Source organism: Eublepharis macularius, chromosome 18 (assembly GCF_028583425.1).
Source record: "Eublepharis macularius isolate TG4126 chromosome 18, MPM_Emac_v1.0, whole genome shotgun sequence".
NCBI lineage: Eukaryota > Metazoa > Chordata > Lepidosauria > Squamata > Eublepharidae > Eublepharis > Eublepharis macularius.
The window spans coordinates 5,743,033-5,759,971 of record NC_072807.1 but is presented as its reverse complement, the minus strand read 5'-3'; the positions used below and the strand labels follow the sequence as shown (position 1 = coordinate 5,759,971).

Below are 16,939 nucleotides of genomic sequence, written 5' to 3'. Positions count from 1 at the left end.
TCTTGTTGGTGTCCTTTGGAATTGAGAGGAGGGATCTCAGGGCCCTGTGTCCACGACCCTAATTGTGTGAAGGAATAGGACATGCCTTCTTGGTTTGGCGGTGTCTTGATTGCAGTGGGGACCGCACTAATCTTTCCCTTTCTTTTTCTTTTTAGGTCTTGAGTTGGGAATATCAGGTGCAAACGCTGTGGTCTGGGGGCTAGCCCCCTCCTCCTTTTATTGGGATTAAAGCGGATTTCTCTGTCAGGATTATCAGCAGAGTGATACCTTTTTCCATTTCTTTTGGAAACTTTTTGGAAACTTGCTGAAGTACCCTGGAATCTTGGCCTACAGTCATGTGGCCACTACAGCTGTTCTTCCTCACAACGCTCTTGGCACCAGCAATTCACGGTAGGTGCATGAAGGGGTGGTGGCCTCTATCCCTCTCTTCTCGTTTCCGTAGGGCAGTAGAAATGGACCAAATTGCACATGTTCTTTTGCACTGTCATTTGTACACTGGTATACGTCAAACATACTTAAAATCTGTTTTAGCTAGTATGATGGACCAAAAAATTATTTTCTTTCAGTGACCATGTGACTTCCATTGTTTTGTAGATTTGAACAAAAATTTGGATTGCACTGGAAATGAGGCATGTCTGACTGTTTTAAAAAGATTGTGATTGTTGCAGGTTCCATAAAGTGGCTAACCTGGGGCAAGTGCCCTCCTTGGCCAATGTATGAGGGCAAAGAAATCACTGTTTATTCCTTCAAGCACTCTGCTCTTGCCAGAGGACCCTGGGAAGGAGAGGGGTCAGTGGTGATTACAAATGATTCCTTGTCTATGCGCTCTAGATGAGACTGTGTATGCACAGGACTGGTGATCAGTAGGTTCTGTATCTTTGAATCTGTAAGGGGGGCATCTTTCTCTCTCTAGAGCACATGCACAGCTGTTTCCTGCCCAAACAGCCTGCACTCTGGGGAAGGAGACACTGGTTGGGAAGCTATCGCCTTGGATGCCTGGGTTCTGAACATAGTTCAATGTGGTTATAAAGCTGAATCTAAACACATTCCATGTCTAATTAGAGTGGTAATGCTAATTCACCTGACCTGGCCAGAGAACTCCTTTCGATGCTTCTTTGGATAATTGTTAAGAGGGGAGAATAGATCTTTATTCTATAGTAGTTAGAGGTGAAAATATGGATAGTGTATAAGTAAGAATGATATAGTATATTTTATATTATAGTCTTGAAAGTAATATTAGAGACTTTAAACATGGTAGATATAGACATGTTATACTATATGTTATAATGTAGAAATTAATATTATAGGAGATAGTTGTCACAGGCTGGGCCAGCCCAAGCAGGGTGGTTCAAGTACAAACCTTAAGGCCAAAGTCAAAGGGGAGTTCCAAGAGCAAAAGCCAGGTCAAACCGGTGGTCAGAGCACGAGATAAAGCCAGGAGTGAGTCCAGAGTCTAAGAGCAAGGTCAGGCACAGTCCAAGGTCAGTCACCGATAGTGTCAGATCCAAAAACAGGCACAGGCAAGGTTCGCAGAACACAGAGTGGTTGCAGGCAGTAGACACATTGCTTCCACGCCCAGCAGTTCCTCCAAACTGGCTCTTATAGCCAGGCATGGTTTTCAGCCAGCTGCTGGGGCTCTATCCTGCCACTATTCATCGTCACTTTCCAGCAGCTGGCGTTGGCTCAAGAGGCGAGCACTGCACCGTCTCTCCTGCAGTTCCAGTCTCTGGCGCTGCCTGCGGCGTTCCTTGGGCGTGGGTGAACCTGGGGGGGTGGAGGCTCTTGGCTGCGCTGCACCTGTAGAAGTCCCTGGCTGAGCTTCCTCTGTAGTATTGGAGCTAGAGGGTGCTGGTGCCTCAGCTGCTGGCTGTAAGCTCTGATCAGCCAGCAGCTGTTGCTCCTGATTGCTGGCTTCTGCTGAATCAGGGCTAGGGCTGGCTACACAGGGCTCCTCTTCTCCTGAGAAGTCCTGGCTTCTCTTCTCCTGAGAAGTCCAGAGGAGACCTCACTCTCAGACTGGGCCATGACAATAGTGATGTAATGTAGATGAAGGGAATGGAAAACTGTTGGAAGTCAACTGAAAAGGGGGGGGGGAATGGGTGGGAGTGATATAATGTGATGGATATTGATATTGAATATTATGATTTGTGTATCCAACAAAAATTGTTTATAAAAAAAAAAACTCCTTTCGATGCGCAAGAAGGGGGCAGTTTAATGTGTCCGTGACAGTGAAACTGGTTATATTTCAGATTCTTCTTGGTGGATAAGAAGGAGCGGGGGCAGGGAGAGCTCCAGGCCAATCGTAGACATTAGAAACTTTAACAAGCTAAGAGCAAAAATTTAGAATGGTCTCTCTCCCCCTGGTCTTCCAACTGTTAACCCCAGGGTCATGGTTCGCAGTGCCCGCTGCCCCAAGCCCACGCATCCCTGCGGGGTCGTTATCCATGGTTATATCCATTAGGTACTCCATGTTATATTGAAGTCTGGGTACCAGCTTGTTAGAAAGTCCCCCGGCCACTCCATCTCTTGGGCCTCGATCCAGCTGGGGCTCTATAATGTTTTGAGACTCCTCTGGCTCCGTCGTCCCTGGGCCCAACTTGTACGGCATGGCACTGGTAGTCAAACCTCAGAGGTCTTGGGTTCAGAAGAATAAAAAGGGTCTGTTATGCCAATATAGATTAAGATCATATGCCAATAATCAATACTGAACAATACTAGGCCTAGCTTCTATACTCTCTAGATGAACTTTTAAACTTTGCATGAACTTTCAGTGTATTTTTTCTATGTGTAAGGTAATTCAGCAGGTGTGCTTTCATCCTTTGACAATTAATTAAAATAGTGGACTCTACCGAGATTGATGTTCTTCTATCAGAGATTCAACCAATGGTGATCGCCCAACTTAACTTTTCTTGACACTTGTCAGAGATTTATAGTATTTTCCTGCAGTTCTGACTATGACATAATTTTTTAACTAATTGGAAGGCTGTACTATGAAATTATGAATATTCAGTGAAGTGTCAAACCAATCAATATTTGTTTGTGCTATCATGTGAATAGACCCTAAATATTTGCATATGATTAGGTATATCATTGCAAACACAGAAAGAATAAGCAGGGTACTGATGGAAGAGATCTCTTGGGAGAATCTAGGTGAGAAACTATTTCTACCTATGTATTTCATAGAAACTTTGAGCAATGTAAACTTAGGATTTATTGAGAAATGTTAGTGAACTTATTTCTTATTGCCTTTCTATGTTCTGTTGTTATAGGATTCATATTAATAGCCATTTATATTTTGATTGCTTGCTTCATTAAAAAACTAGGGTATATTTTCAATAAAGTGAAATAAACTCTAGATTGGTGTCTGTGTGTTTGATGGGGAGTTGCAAAGCAATATTGAACCCTATATAAATAAATGTACTGATAAACAGCTGGTTCAAAGAATTTATCTGTTTGACAGGTCTAAAGACTAACTGCTTTCGGCTTCCCCGGAGAGAGATCCATCTTTCTCTTGGCAAGTTGAAACTTGGTTTTAGACACGGGAACTGTCTCGTTACAGGTCTTCTGCAAAATGTCAGTCCCTTGCAGTTAGGTCCCTCTCCACAGTTAACACGCAGGTGTTCCAGTTGAAACCTCTTTATTAGAGATCCATACAGTTCAAGGTGTTCACACAAAGGTAGCAATTGGCAGAAGTGACTATTCAAAAAAAGACACTAATAATTATAGGGAAACTTCCTGCCCTTTGGGTCCATTGACATTCTGGCGCGAAACCCTCAAAGAGTTACATGGGAACTGATTAGTTTAGGCTAGACATAGTACAGAATGAAATAATCTGTCTCTGAAAAAAAAAATGCATCGCTCACTGTCCGCATCTTGTGTCCAAGGACACTTACCATAGAAGTTAAAGTAAATACTTTCAACAGATAATGGTCAATCCCCACTGGTCCACTACATTTCAAGTTAGCAGTTAACACACTCTCAGATTATTTATGCAGTGTACAGAATACAACCTTAGCAAACAGTTATGATCAGCACAAAATGCAAAACACATTAATGGCAGGTATGCAGGCATACATGACAGAAATGTTCAGGATTCCACTGTACTTCAAATCAATTTGAGAATAAAATCAGCTGTATCCTATGAACTCTTGTGGAAGCAGAATTTCTCCTACTTCTTCTGGATGGCAGGTCACAGAAGATGGTGCTGGGGTGCCCTTGCTCCCCATCATCTAATATATAGTGCTCAGGAGAAAGTTCAGTCTGGGTTCAGAGGCAGGCCCTTCAGCAAGTGCACCCTGTTAGTCTTCCATGACTTCAAGGAAATTGCTGATCTTACGTATTTATGCATAGCCCCCTGCTGTGGAGCTAGGACCACTCAGCAAGTCAAATTATTGTGTGATTGCTTCTGTTTAACATGCAGAAGGCAAGCTTTCAAATTATATGTAATTCTTTTCCATATTGGCTTAAATAAAATCTACATTAATTGCTAAGTGTGAGATTTATGACAGGCACATCCCATTCTATTGAGAGAAAAAATTTTTCTAGTATTAAGTGAAGATCTTTTCCCCATTGGTCACAAATCAAAAAGATTTGAGTGCTTCCATTGCTTTACATCTGTATGGGGCTAAAGATAGTTTTTAAAAATAAATTGTACTAGTATTATGGATGGCAAACCAATGGATGGTTGCACTTAACGTTTACGCTCAACCTCTTGGATATGAGAGTGGTCGTCTTGTGCAGACCAATATTCTCTCCAAACTCCCTCACAAAATTCAGAGTGTCATCTGCTGCTGCTTTTCTCCCCCATCCCACTGAGTTAGGGGTTTCTTCTCCCCAGATCTCTGTGGCCCCCTCAAAAGGCATGGCTGGGAATGGCATTAACCCCTTTGCACCAAAAGCCAGCAGGAGGCACAGAATATAAACTTTGTATAGAAGTAAACCCTCCTGTACAGTGCTAAGCAGGGTCCAATGTACTTGGCGAAGCATTCTGTGCAAGGTCTCTACTAGGTCAGACTCTCTAGTCAACAGCCTGTTTGCAACAGTGGCCAGGAAGCACTCAAGCAGAACATAAAAAGCATCATCCCTTCTTTCATGGTCTGCTTGCATTCGTTTGTGTGAAGAGGTAAAGTGTCACTGGTCCTGGGGGTTCCATTTAGCTGTCGCGGTTAATAATTGACGGACCTGCTCTTGGTGAATTTGTCTAATTCTCTTCTAAAACTTTCTAGGCTAATGATCATCAATGTATCTTGGGACAGCAACTTCCCCATCAGCCCCTTTCCTCAGTCACTGAGGCCCCCTGTTCCGAGGATGTCTGTCCTGTGAAGACATGGGGCGGGAGCTTTTTCAGTCACAGCTGTCCCTCCCCACAGGTTGAAGGATAGTTAAAAACACTTTTGTTCTTCAGGAGTTTAAGACTTTTTTTTATAGCTGCTTCTCATATTTTAAGGTTTATAATTTTGGATTTAGTTTACTGGTTTTTATGGGATACTATCACTGCTTGATACTTTAATGCATTTTTTTATTGCACATCATTTTGGGAACATTTTTTAAAATGGAGAACAGATTCATATATGGCAAAATTTTAAAAAGTCAGCTTTCAACTGAAAAGCCTTAATAAGTGTATTTTTGATCCTGTCCATATTGGTTCAGTCTACCCAGTAAATGAGATTTATAAGTGGAATAACAGGTTTGGGTTGTGGTGGTCTGAAAAATGAAAATATATTCCATTTGCAAAGCACAGCAAATATTCACAGTAACTGTAGTAGGAATGTTTATTTTCTGTCAGACAAGCTAGCCCTTCTGTTTAATATCTCCATTTGTGTTAGCCGGTTACGAGTATTTTTAATCAGGCATGATTGAATGTTTTTAGGTGTTTGTGTTCCACAGTGGAGGGTGGGGTTGACTTCCATGTTCTGCAACAAAAAAAGCTGTATTGCCAGAATGTTTGTGAGGGGAAAAAATCAGTGCAAATTGCCCAAGGTGAAGATCATGTCAGTTTCAACATGACGGATGGAATTTGCCATGACAGACATGGGTCCATCATCTAACATAAGGTGCTCTGGGGAAAGTTCAGTCTGGGTTCAGAGGCAGGCCCTTCAGCAAGTGCACCCTGTTAGTCTTCCATGACTGCAAGGGAATTGCTGATCTTACGTATTTATGCATAGCCCCCTGCTGTGGAGCTAGGACCACTCAGCAAGTCAAATTATTGTGTGATTGCTTCTGTTTAACATGCAGAAGGCAAGCTTTCAAATTATATGTAATTCTTTTCCATATTGGCTTAAATAAAATCTACATTAATTGCTAAGTGTGAGATTTATGACAGGCACATCCCATTCTATTGAGAGAAAAAATTTTTCTAGCATTAAGTGAAGATCTTTTCCCCATTGGTCACAAATCAAAAAGATTTGAGTGCTTCCATTGTTTTACATCTGTTTTTTTTTAAAAAAAATTATTGGTGAGTTTAAATTTCCAATTTAATACATACATTCCCCTTATATCTCATTTATTCTGATCCCCACCCTTTCCCTCCCCCCTCCCTATTGACTTCCAACAGCTTTCCAACCCTTACCCCCTCTTATTACTTAGCTCTATTTCACTTGTATTTTTCTACAACACATATATCATAATATCTCTTACTCTGAGCATATTCTAGTTCTTTTATACATATACTCTATCAAATATACTATCAATATAGTATTTTTTTTGTATACTATACCATACAATATAGCATAGCATACATTATAATATAACATAACAAGACAGCCCAATATAGTATACTGTATGAGGTACTAACACCATACACCATAGTACGTTGTATATAATATATCGTATACATCCTCTAATATATCCGTTTTACTCTTCCTTTGTTAAACTGTATGTTCTAAATCAGATTTTCTTAAACATAATACTAGCTTAGATTGTAATAATTAAATTTCCCCCTTGATGGTAAAGTCACTTCTCTCTTCTATTTGCAACATCACACTTTAAAAATTCTCAAACTGCCACAGTTCTCCTTTCACATCCCATTTTTTCTCTAAGTATTGTTTCAGTTTCCCCCAATCAGCAATATATTGTCCTAGGTCAAGATCTTTAAGTTTCCTTGTCATTTTGTCCATTTCTGCCATGTACGGCAATTTATAAATCCAGTCTTCTATGGTTCGTATTTCTTGTACTTTCCACTTCTGCGCATATAAAAGTCTTGCTGCTGCAGTCATATAGAATAACAATGTTCTATACTGCATTGGAACAACTTCCAAATTCCCAAATTCAGTAGCAACAATTCTGGGTTCTTATTTATTTGGATTTGTAAAATCTCATTGATTACTTCACTTATTTCTCCCCAGTATTGCTTGGCTACCTCACAAGTCCACCACATATGATACAGTGATCCTTCATGCTTTTTGCATTTCCAGCATTTGTCTGACATATTGGTATTCCCTAGCGCTATTTTCTTTGGTGTTAAGTACCATCTGTAAATCATTTTATATACATTCTCTTTAATATTTGTACAAGTTGAAATCTTCATTGTATTTTTCCACAGGTGTTCCCACACCTCCATTGTTATTTCTTTGTGAAAGTTTATTGCCCACTTCACCATCTGGATTTTAACTGTTTCATCCTCCGTATGCCATTTCAGAAGTAATTTATAAATCTTAGATATTTCTTTCTTGCCTTCTTGTAGCATCACTTCTTCTAGTTCAGAATTTTCCATTCTTATACCTCCTTTTAAGTAGTCCGAATTGTAAAGATCTCTGATCTGCCTGTATTGAAACCATCCATAACAAGGAGATAGCTCTTCTTCTGTTTTTATTCTTAGCATTGAATGTTGTACTTGTGTTATCTCCTTGTAGGTTAGACATTGCTGCTCATTGACAGTTCTTGGATCTATTACTTCATACGGAACCACCCATGAAGGAATTCCATCTTCCATATAAACCTTGTATTTTTTCCAGACTGTGAAGAGGCTTCTCCGAATGTAATGGTGCAAGAACATCGAATCCGCTTTTACTTTATCATACCACATGTATGCATGCCATCCAAATATTTTTTTATGTCCCTCCAAGGCCAGCAATTTACTGTTTTTTAACGTTATCCAATCTTTTAGCCATACCAGACATATTGCTTCATAATATAGTTATATTGGGCAGTTGCAAGCCACCTCTTTCCTTCGCATCTTGTAATACTTTCATTTTCACGCGTGGTTTCTTGCCTGCCCACACAAAGTCTGAGATTTTCCTTTGCCATTTGTCAAATTGTTTTGAATCTCGAATAATTGGAATTGTTTGCAACAAGAACATCACACGCGGTAAAACATTCATCTTTACTGCTGCTATTCTTCCCAACCATGATAAATTCAATTTATTCCATTTTATCAAGTCTCTCTCTATTTGTATCCACAATTTCTCATAGTTGTTTTTGAATAAGTCTATGTTTTTCGCAGTCAGTTCGATACCCAGATATTTTACTTTGTTAGTTACCTCACAGTCCGTTGTCACCATTAGTTCTTGCTGCTTCTGTTTAGTCATGTTCTTACATATTATTTTTGACTTCTTTTTATTCACATAAAATCCAGCTAAATCTCCAAATTGCTTTATTTTCTCTATTACCTTTGGCATATTTTTGATTGGATCTCCTACTATTAACATTATATCATCCGCAAATGCCAGAGCAGGAAAATTCCTTTATTTTTATACCTCGGATTGTGTCGTCCTCTCGTATTTGAATCATCAATATTTCCAAAATCAGAATAAACAACAATGGAGACAGAGGGCAACCCTGTCTTGTTCCTTTGCTTATTTTCAATTTTTTAGTTAAATCCTCATTCACTACAATCGCTGCACTTTAGTCTCTATAAATTTCTCTAACCGCTTGTATGAACCTTTCTCCCATTTGCAGCTTTTCCATAGTGGCAAACATAAAGTCCCAGTTCAAATTGTCAAATGCTTTTTCTGCGTCCACGAAAAAGAAACCAACTCCCCTATCACAGTGCTTGTCATAGTATTCAATAGCATTTATTACTCTCCTTAAGTTGTCTTTAATTTGTCTGTTAGGTAAAAATCCTGCCTGTTCCTCTGCAATAAATTCTACCAGCCATCCTTTTATCCTTTCTGCCAAAACTTTTGCAAATATTTTGTAGTCATTATTCAATAACGAAATTGGCCTATAATTTTTAACATTGGTCAAGTCCAGCCCATCTTTCGGAATCAGTGATATATTAGCTTCGTTCCATGAATCAGGAATTTTTTGGCCTTGCATAACTTCATTCATTACCTCTCTCAGAAAAGGTGCCAGTTCGTTAGCCATCACTTTATAGAACTTTGCCGTTAGTCCATCCGGTCCCGGTGCTTTCCCCAATTTCGTTGATTGGATGACCTCTTTTATTTCTTCCTCTGTCACTTCCCTATTTAATTTTTCTTTCCATTCCTCCGACATCACTGGTAGTTTCATTTTCTCCAAGTATTCCTCTTTTGAGACCCTGTTCACGTCTTTTTTCTGGTACAGTTTTGCATAAAATTTATAGAAGGCTTTACTGATGGCTGTTTGGTCCAATAATGTTCTGTCTTCTTGGATTTTACTTATCATTTTCTTCTCTTTTTTTCTTTTTTAATTGCCAAGCTAAGTATTTGCCAGGTTTGTTTGCACCTTCGAATGTTTTTTGATTCATTTTTTTTAAGTTCCACTCCAATTCTTTGTTGTTCATTGCCGTCAGTTGCTCCTGCAATATTTTTATATCCTGATATATTTGCTTCTTCCCTGGTCCTTGCATCTCTTTGGCTTTAATTTTTTCCATTATTTCCTTTCTCTTTTCTTCTTTTCTCCTTCTATCTCTTCCATTTAAGTCCATCAGTATTCCTCTTATTACCGCTTTATAAGTGTCCCATACCTTATAAGTTGACACATCCTTGTTTATGTTGTATTGTATAAAGAACTTGGTCTCCTTTCGCAGCAACGCCATATTATCTTCTGTCTGCAGCAAGTCCTCATTTATCCTCCATCCTCTTTTTAAAATATTTTTTCCAAATCTCCACATGATCGGGTTGTGATCTGAGCTTACCTTAGGTATAATCTCCACATCTCTAGTCCACAACGTCAGTTCTTTGGAAGCCCAGATCATGTCAATTCTTGATAGTGTAAAATGTCTTGCAGAATAAAAAGTATATTGTCTGTTTTTAGGATTTTGTCTCCTCCATACATCCTCCAGACTTTCCTGCTCCTTAAACGCAAAAAATGACTTTGGTAAAAGTCCTCTTTTTTTCTGTGCAATTTTAGATTTCTTGTCTTCTTCCAAGCTTGTAACTCCATTAAAGTCGCCTGCCAAAATTATTTGATCATAGGTCAGCTCATCTAATTGTTTTTGCAAATCCTTAAAAAAGTTTTCTTTTGCGCCATTCGGTGCATAAATTCCAATCACCAAAATCTTTTTTGAGTTCCAAATTATTTCCACCACTAGATATCTGGCTTCTACAGTTTCTGGCTTAAAACTAGTTTTGGCTGCAGCTCCTCCTTTATGTACAATACAACTCCTCTCTTCTTCTTTTTGGAAGCAGCTGCAAATTCATTTCCCAATTTTGCCAATTTTAGATACTTTAAGTCCTGCTTTCTAATGTGTGTCTCTTGCAAGCATACTATGTTACATTTTTGTTTTAAAAGCCAATGGAAAATAGCCTTACGTTTACAAGGTGAATTTAGTCCGTTTACATTCCAAGATATAATTTTACACTCCATGGTTACATTCTTGTATTTTTTGGTAAGTCCTTTTCATTGTCCCTAATAAAAACTTCCATCTCATGGCCAGATCTAATATTCCTCCTTGTTCCACCGAATTCAAATGCCAGTCCTTCCGGTATTTCCCATCTATATCTGATTTTCAAGTCCTTTAACATCTGGACCAGCTCTCTGTATTTTTTCCGCTCCACCAACATCGATCTGGGCAATTCTTTCATGATTCTTACCACCTTCCCATCGACTTCTAATGATTCCTGGAACTGTTTGCTTACAATTGTCTCTCTTATATTTCTGGTCGTAAATAGCACAATCATATCCCTTGGTAACTTCCTCTGTGCTGCAAATTTTGAATTAATTCTGTATGCCACGTCCAGGAGAGCTGCAATCTCCTCTTCCTCTCTCCCCAGGTAACCTGCCAAAATTTCTGAAATCTGCTCTTGGGCTAATTTTTCTGTAGTCTCCGGAATTGCGTGAAATCTAAGTTGTTTTTCCATTTGTTTACATTCAGCTACGGCCATTCTTCCCTTCACTCCTCTCATCTCTGTTCTCTGCACGTCTGCTAGGGTGTCAACTGTGTTCTCTACTACATTAACTCTCTGCTGTGTAGCTTGCAATTCATTCTGTACTTGATCAATTTTCTTTGTGAGTTCTGCCATCTCCGATTTGAGTGCCTCTTTAAAGTCTTTAAAATTCTCCTGCATCATTTCTTTGAGCTCTTTATTTCCTTCTGAAACTTTTTTGTCCAAATTTTCCAGCGTGGTTTGCCACTCCTTCTTTGACATTGTGGGGCTAGATCTACTTCGCTCCCACGAGTCCGCTCTTTTCCTCAACTCCGTGGCGCTGATTTACTCCTTTCTGTTGTTTTTAAATGTGCCGATTCAGTTTATTTTTTAAAAATTAGTACTTTCGCGGTCCAAAATGTCAGGCGTCTTTTCTCTATGGTTTTATATTGAAGGAATCACCCTTACCCTCACTAAAGATGGCCTACTTCCGTTTTCTTTGAGGCCACAGCTTTGCCCTTCTTCAAAATGGCAACTTTCTACTTCCGTTTTTAACAAGCCGCTTCTCACCGGTCTCTCTATGGTTTTGACGCACTTCCTGTTCCTTCTATCTTCACGGCAGTCCTCGCGATATTAAAACTTTCTCACAGTCCACTATCTCCTCATAGCCGCAGGTATGTAAACAATAATCAATTTTCCGCATTTATTTCTCTTTCCAATGTCACTTTTTTAAAATTTAACTTGCCGGAATTCTCTCCTATATATACCATGTCTCTTGCAGTTTTTAAATCGTCTTTATCTCTATTCCTTTTTATAATCTGTCCCGTATTGAGAGATAGCAATCTTTACCTTCTTAGACGTTTCTCTTGGGTTGTAATCGCTGCTTCAATTGTCCAATCACTTACGATTCCCTTCTTGATTTGCTGAAGCTTGGGCATGTAGGTCTTATGCCAGAAAATGACCCCAGAGCCGCTGCAGAGATTTTAGCAACCTTTCTTCGGGTGGGACCTCAAGGGTGGATGGGGGCTCGTTGTGTAGAACCCCCCTCACACCCGAGATCAACACGCCCTCAGGTTCTTGAGCGTACTTGCCTGTTCTCCGCCTGAGAACAGGGGGCTGCGGGCAGTCTGCGCCCCTCCAGCCTCCACAAACAGCGGCACGGAGAGCCCAGCTCACTGAACTGCGTTAGACCTTCATGAATCCCAAACCCATACATCTGTATGGGGCTACAGATAGTTTTTAAAAATAAATTGTACTAGTATTATGGATGGCAAACCAATGGATGGTTGCACCTAACGTTTACGCTCAACCTCTTGGATATGAGAGTGGTCGTCTTGTGCAGACCGATATTCTCTCCAAACTCCCTCACAAAATTCAGAGTGTCATCTGCTGCTGCTTTTCTCACCCATCCCACTGAGTTAGGGGTTTCTTCTCCCCAGATCTCTGTGGCCCCCTCAAAAGGCATGGCTGGGAATGGCATTAACCCCTTGCACCAAAAGCCAGCAGGAGGCACAATTACCTCTCCAAACATTCACAGCCCTATCTACTGTTGCTTTCCTCCCATACACCCGTGAGTTAGGGCTTCTTTCCTCAATCAGTCATGAACACTGAGTGCTAACAAAGCCCATTGAGGATATGGGCAGTGCTTTTCATACTGGTCACATGGGTATTCCAGCCAATTGTATTGCAGTTGCCTTCTGTCTAAAACAGCTGGATAGGAAAATGGGATTTTTGCCCTGATTTCATTTTGATCCACAAAAATATGTTTTGTGACATTAATGTTTTTTTTCTAATTAAATAAATTGTCACCTACTTGTCCTACGTGCGACCTTTCCGGAAGCATTAGATTAGCCCTAGTTGGACCAGAACACTGTGCTTAATGGGTATTTTAAATGTAATCTTCCAAGGCAAATAGTCTCTTCTCTTTTACTCTTACTAGCCTGCCCAAGGCTCTGCTAAAAGACATCATCAGATGAATTGGCTGAAAGGGGACAAATAGGGTAAGCCTAGGTAATGTGTTGCTCTTTGTATACAACATCTGTGGTTTTCCACATCTGGAAGAAAGGGGGGTTGGACTAGATGGTCTGTAAGGCCCCTTCCAGCTCTATGATTCTATGATTCTATGAAAGTGGTTCATAGCATCAAGTGAATGCAGAAATCTGCAGCCAGGAAGTAGAGTTGCAACAGACAGCAGTCCTGTTCTTTCATCCAAGGGGATTTTAGCTCATGGCGTTCAGCTCCATTGATCTGAGCCTGTTCCTCAAAAAATATGGAAGAAATTTGGAGGACACAAGAGTGTTATCCCTGCAGCAGAAGAATAAACCTGGTGCCAGGTAGGAAGTGTTGGTAGATGCACAATAGAATATGGTGGCTTGTCAACCTTGTCCCCAGTAAACTTTACAAGACCACAGCTGATGCAAAAATTGTGTTTAGTATGGGAGGATTAGCATTTATTGCAGAACACACTTACACATGCATTGTGATTGACAGTCATGCATCCTTAAACACCAACATACATATTGTGTGAAGTCCTGATTGAATCATACCTCTGCAACAGGTACAGTCCAGAAATATACCCTAGTAATGCAGGAGCCAATCAGATCACACACAAAATTTGGCAATAGGGCCAGGAGACAGATGGTCTGACGGCAGAGGTTTGAGCATGATACAGATGACCTCTCAGGGTGAGCGCAAGTGCTCCAGCCCCACCCCTGCCTCCATGAGGCTGCTTAGTCTGCACAGTGCGAGCAAAGTGGCCAAAGGAAGGGGCCGTGTGCACACCCCTTCCCTGTGACCAGCAATACAGGGAGGGGGGTGTATACATGGCCATTCCCTCTGTGTGGTTGTTCTCTGCAGGCCCAGGAACCGCATGGAGGCAGACTCATGTCCGCTCTCCCTTCTCACGCAGTAAGTCAAAGTGCGGGGAGGTCATCTGTACTGGACTTCAGTCTGTTTGGTTTATGAGGGTTAAAGCTTCCAGGTGGAAAACTGTGGAAGAGAGAAAGGTTTGTTTTATAGGAGGGTGAATTAAAGAATAGAGGAGATAATGATTGTGATCATAATGATCATAAGTAGAAAGAAGTAGTAGTAGTAGTAGTATAGTTGTTGTCATCTGCCTTTCTCACTGAGATCCAAGGTGGATTACACAGTGCAAGTGAAATACAATATAATCAAGAGCTAGGACCTTCTCTGAGCAAAGTACAACAGTTTGGATATTCAGTGAGCAGATACAGGAGGGTATGGTAACAGAAATTTTGAAAACAAGCATAAAACCAAGCATTGGAATGAAATCTTTCTGAAACAAAGCATAAGTAATTTACATGGCATGTTTAGCAACATGGAAAGCTCCCTAGTAGGTGCCTGCCTATATCAGCAGACCGTACCCAACGGCGTAGCGTATAGTCCCTGTCCCCACCAATGCATCCCTGCGAGCTCCTTCTTACAACACAACTCTATAACCTGGGTAGAAAGCCCTCCTGAATAGTTTTGCATAGATTGCAGAAAGCCAGGAGAGTTGGAGCTCTCCCAGTCTCCTCAGGCAGACCATTCCATAAGGTGGGGCCCACTACATAGAATGTGTGCATGTAAGTGGTTGTTGATTTTGCCCAACTGCAGGATGGTATGTGCAGAAGGCCCTGTTCAGATGCGGAAAGCTGCTGTGGCGGAACACGAGGAGAGAGGCAGTTGCACAGATGTGAAGGGCCAAGTCCATGAAGGGCTTTGAATATGATAGTCGTGACCTTGAATTGAGCCTGGTAACTGATGAGCAGCCCATGGAGTGACTGCAGAATGGGAGCGATAGGCATGCTCTGTCTAGCTCCTGAGAGTAAACAAGCTGCAGCGTTTTGTGCCAGCTGGAGGTTCTTGACTTTGAGGGCAGACCTACATAGAGTGCATTATAGTCGTTTAGTCTCAATGTTACTGTGACATGTATCCAGGGGGCTAGAACAGCCGCATCAAGGTAGGGAGCCATTGTCCAGGCTACTCTGAGTTGTGAGAAGGCCTTTTTTGCAGCCGCATTAGCTTGCTTCTCTAGCAGCAGTGCTGGGTCTAGTATAACCCCAATCAGCCAGATCAACTGAACCCCATCAGAGGTTGGAAGCACGATGTCCTTCAAGATGTTTGCTTTTCTAACCAGCATTACTTCCATCTTGTCTGGGTTCAATTTCAGTTTGCTTGCTTTTGGCCAATTGACAACAGCTGTCAAACAGCGACTCAGTATCTCCAATGCATCAGCAGGGGATTTGGATAATGAGATAAAGAGCTGAGTATCATCTGCATATTGATGGCATCCAGTTCCCTGTTCCATTTACATAGAGACAGAATAGAGTCCTGCCACTCTTAACCACTACACCAAACTGGCTCTCTGATGTGCATTCTTAAGTGTCTCCATACACATATTGTGATAGCCCACCACACTGGGGATGACAGTGGGATTTAAAGAGAGGTTCAGAGGGATGGAATCTGGGCCTGGGAATAACACCCCTCCCAAGCTGAGGTAAACTGACAGGCACAAGGTGGTTTGCTTTTTAAAAGAAAACAAGAATGAACTTTATTCAGAAAGAAACCCACAACTGAGGTCAATATTAATACTTAACCAGAAGTTCTGGGCTATCTGGTTTTACACATTTCATGCCTAAAGGGAAAAGTGCTCTCTGAAGCAGGGTTATAATGGACAAAATACTGCTTTTTGTTGCAACTAAGTTTCACACCAGACCCAGCAAACTCCTGCAGGCATGCTGTAACATCTTAGTTACCCACACATCTTATCCCCATGTTAATCTGGAGAGGCAGGTTTGATTCCCTACTCCTCTGCTTGAAGCCAGCTGGGTGAACTTGGGTCAGTCACAGCTCTTTTAGAGCTCTCTCAGCCCCACTCACCTCACAGGGTGATTGTAGTGGGGATAATAATAACACACTTCGTAAACCACTCTGAGTGGGCATTAAGTTGTCAGTATAAAGGGCAGTATATAAATCAAATGTTGCTGTTGTTGTTGTTAATATTATTGTCCATACATGGATATCTGCTGTGAACAACAAGGATGTAACCGTGGTATATCCACAACAGATGCATTACTCTATAAAATGAGGCACCTGCTTTAAGAGCCTTTTCATTTTTCCGAATACAGTGATAATCTCTGTGTTTGGGAAAAGGTATGCAACTGCCCTGTGGGAAAAGTGACACGTGTTAATTTCTCCATGAAAATGTTGCTGAGAATTAGGTTGCGGATATGGGCTTAAGCGGCCAAAAGCCTGCTCTGTTTCCTTGTTTTCTGACTCCCCAGAGATCTGCAGAGGCTCATTGTTTTGCCAGATCAGAGAGGTGAGAGCTTCGATACATATTGCTCAGGGTCATCTGTGCAAATTAGATATGTTAATATGGTGCATCAGATTTGCATACTTAATGCCTCTGGCTTGCATAATATGCAAATTACACTGGAGTTGAGAATATTGGCTTGGGCAACCCTAGAATAAGGCTGAGAATATGTAAATAAATAACAGGCTATAATGGTAAAGCACATAAGAGCAGGCATGAATCAGCCCAGCACTCCGTTTCTTGCAGTGGCTAACCTGTAGGGCATGATGCAGCTGAAACGACCTCCACTATTGCTGCTCTAGCACTGGTTTCCAGAGGTTTTCTGCCTCTGAAAATGTAGATTCCATTTAGTCATTATGGCTATGAGCCATTGGTTGGCTTCTCCTCCATTAATGTA

General features: G+C 41.0%; 1 protein-coding gene across 1 annotated transcript in view; it reads left to right on the top strand.

Moving 5' to 3' along the window:
* Positions 1-320: 320 nt before the first annotated feature.
* Positions 321-16,939, top strand: part of ADGRL3 (adhesion G protein-coupled receptor L3) — a 673,348-nt gene continuing 656,729 nt past the window's right edge. Inside the window, exon 1 of the mRNA XM_055002453.1 lies at positions 321-390. Coding sequence (XP_054858428.1) covers positions 336-390 — 55 coding nt within the window. The 5' untranslated portion in view covers positions 321-335. The remainder of the gene's footprint in view (positions 391-16,939) is intronic.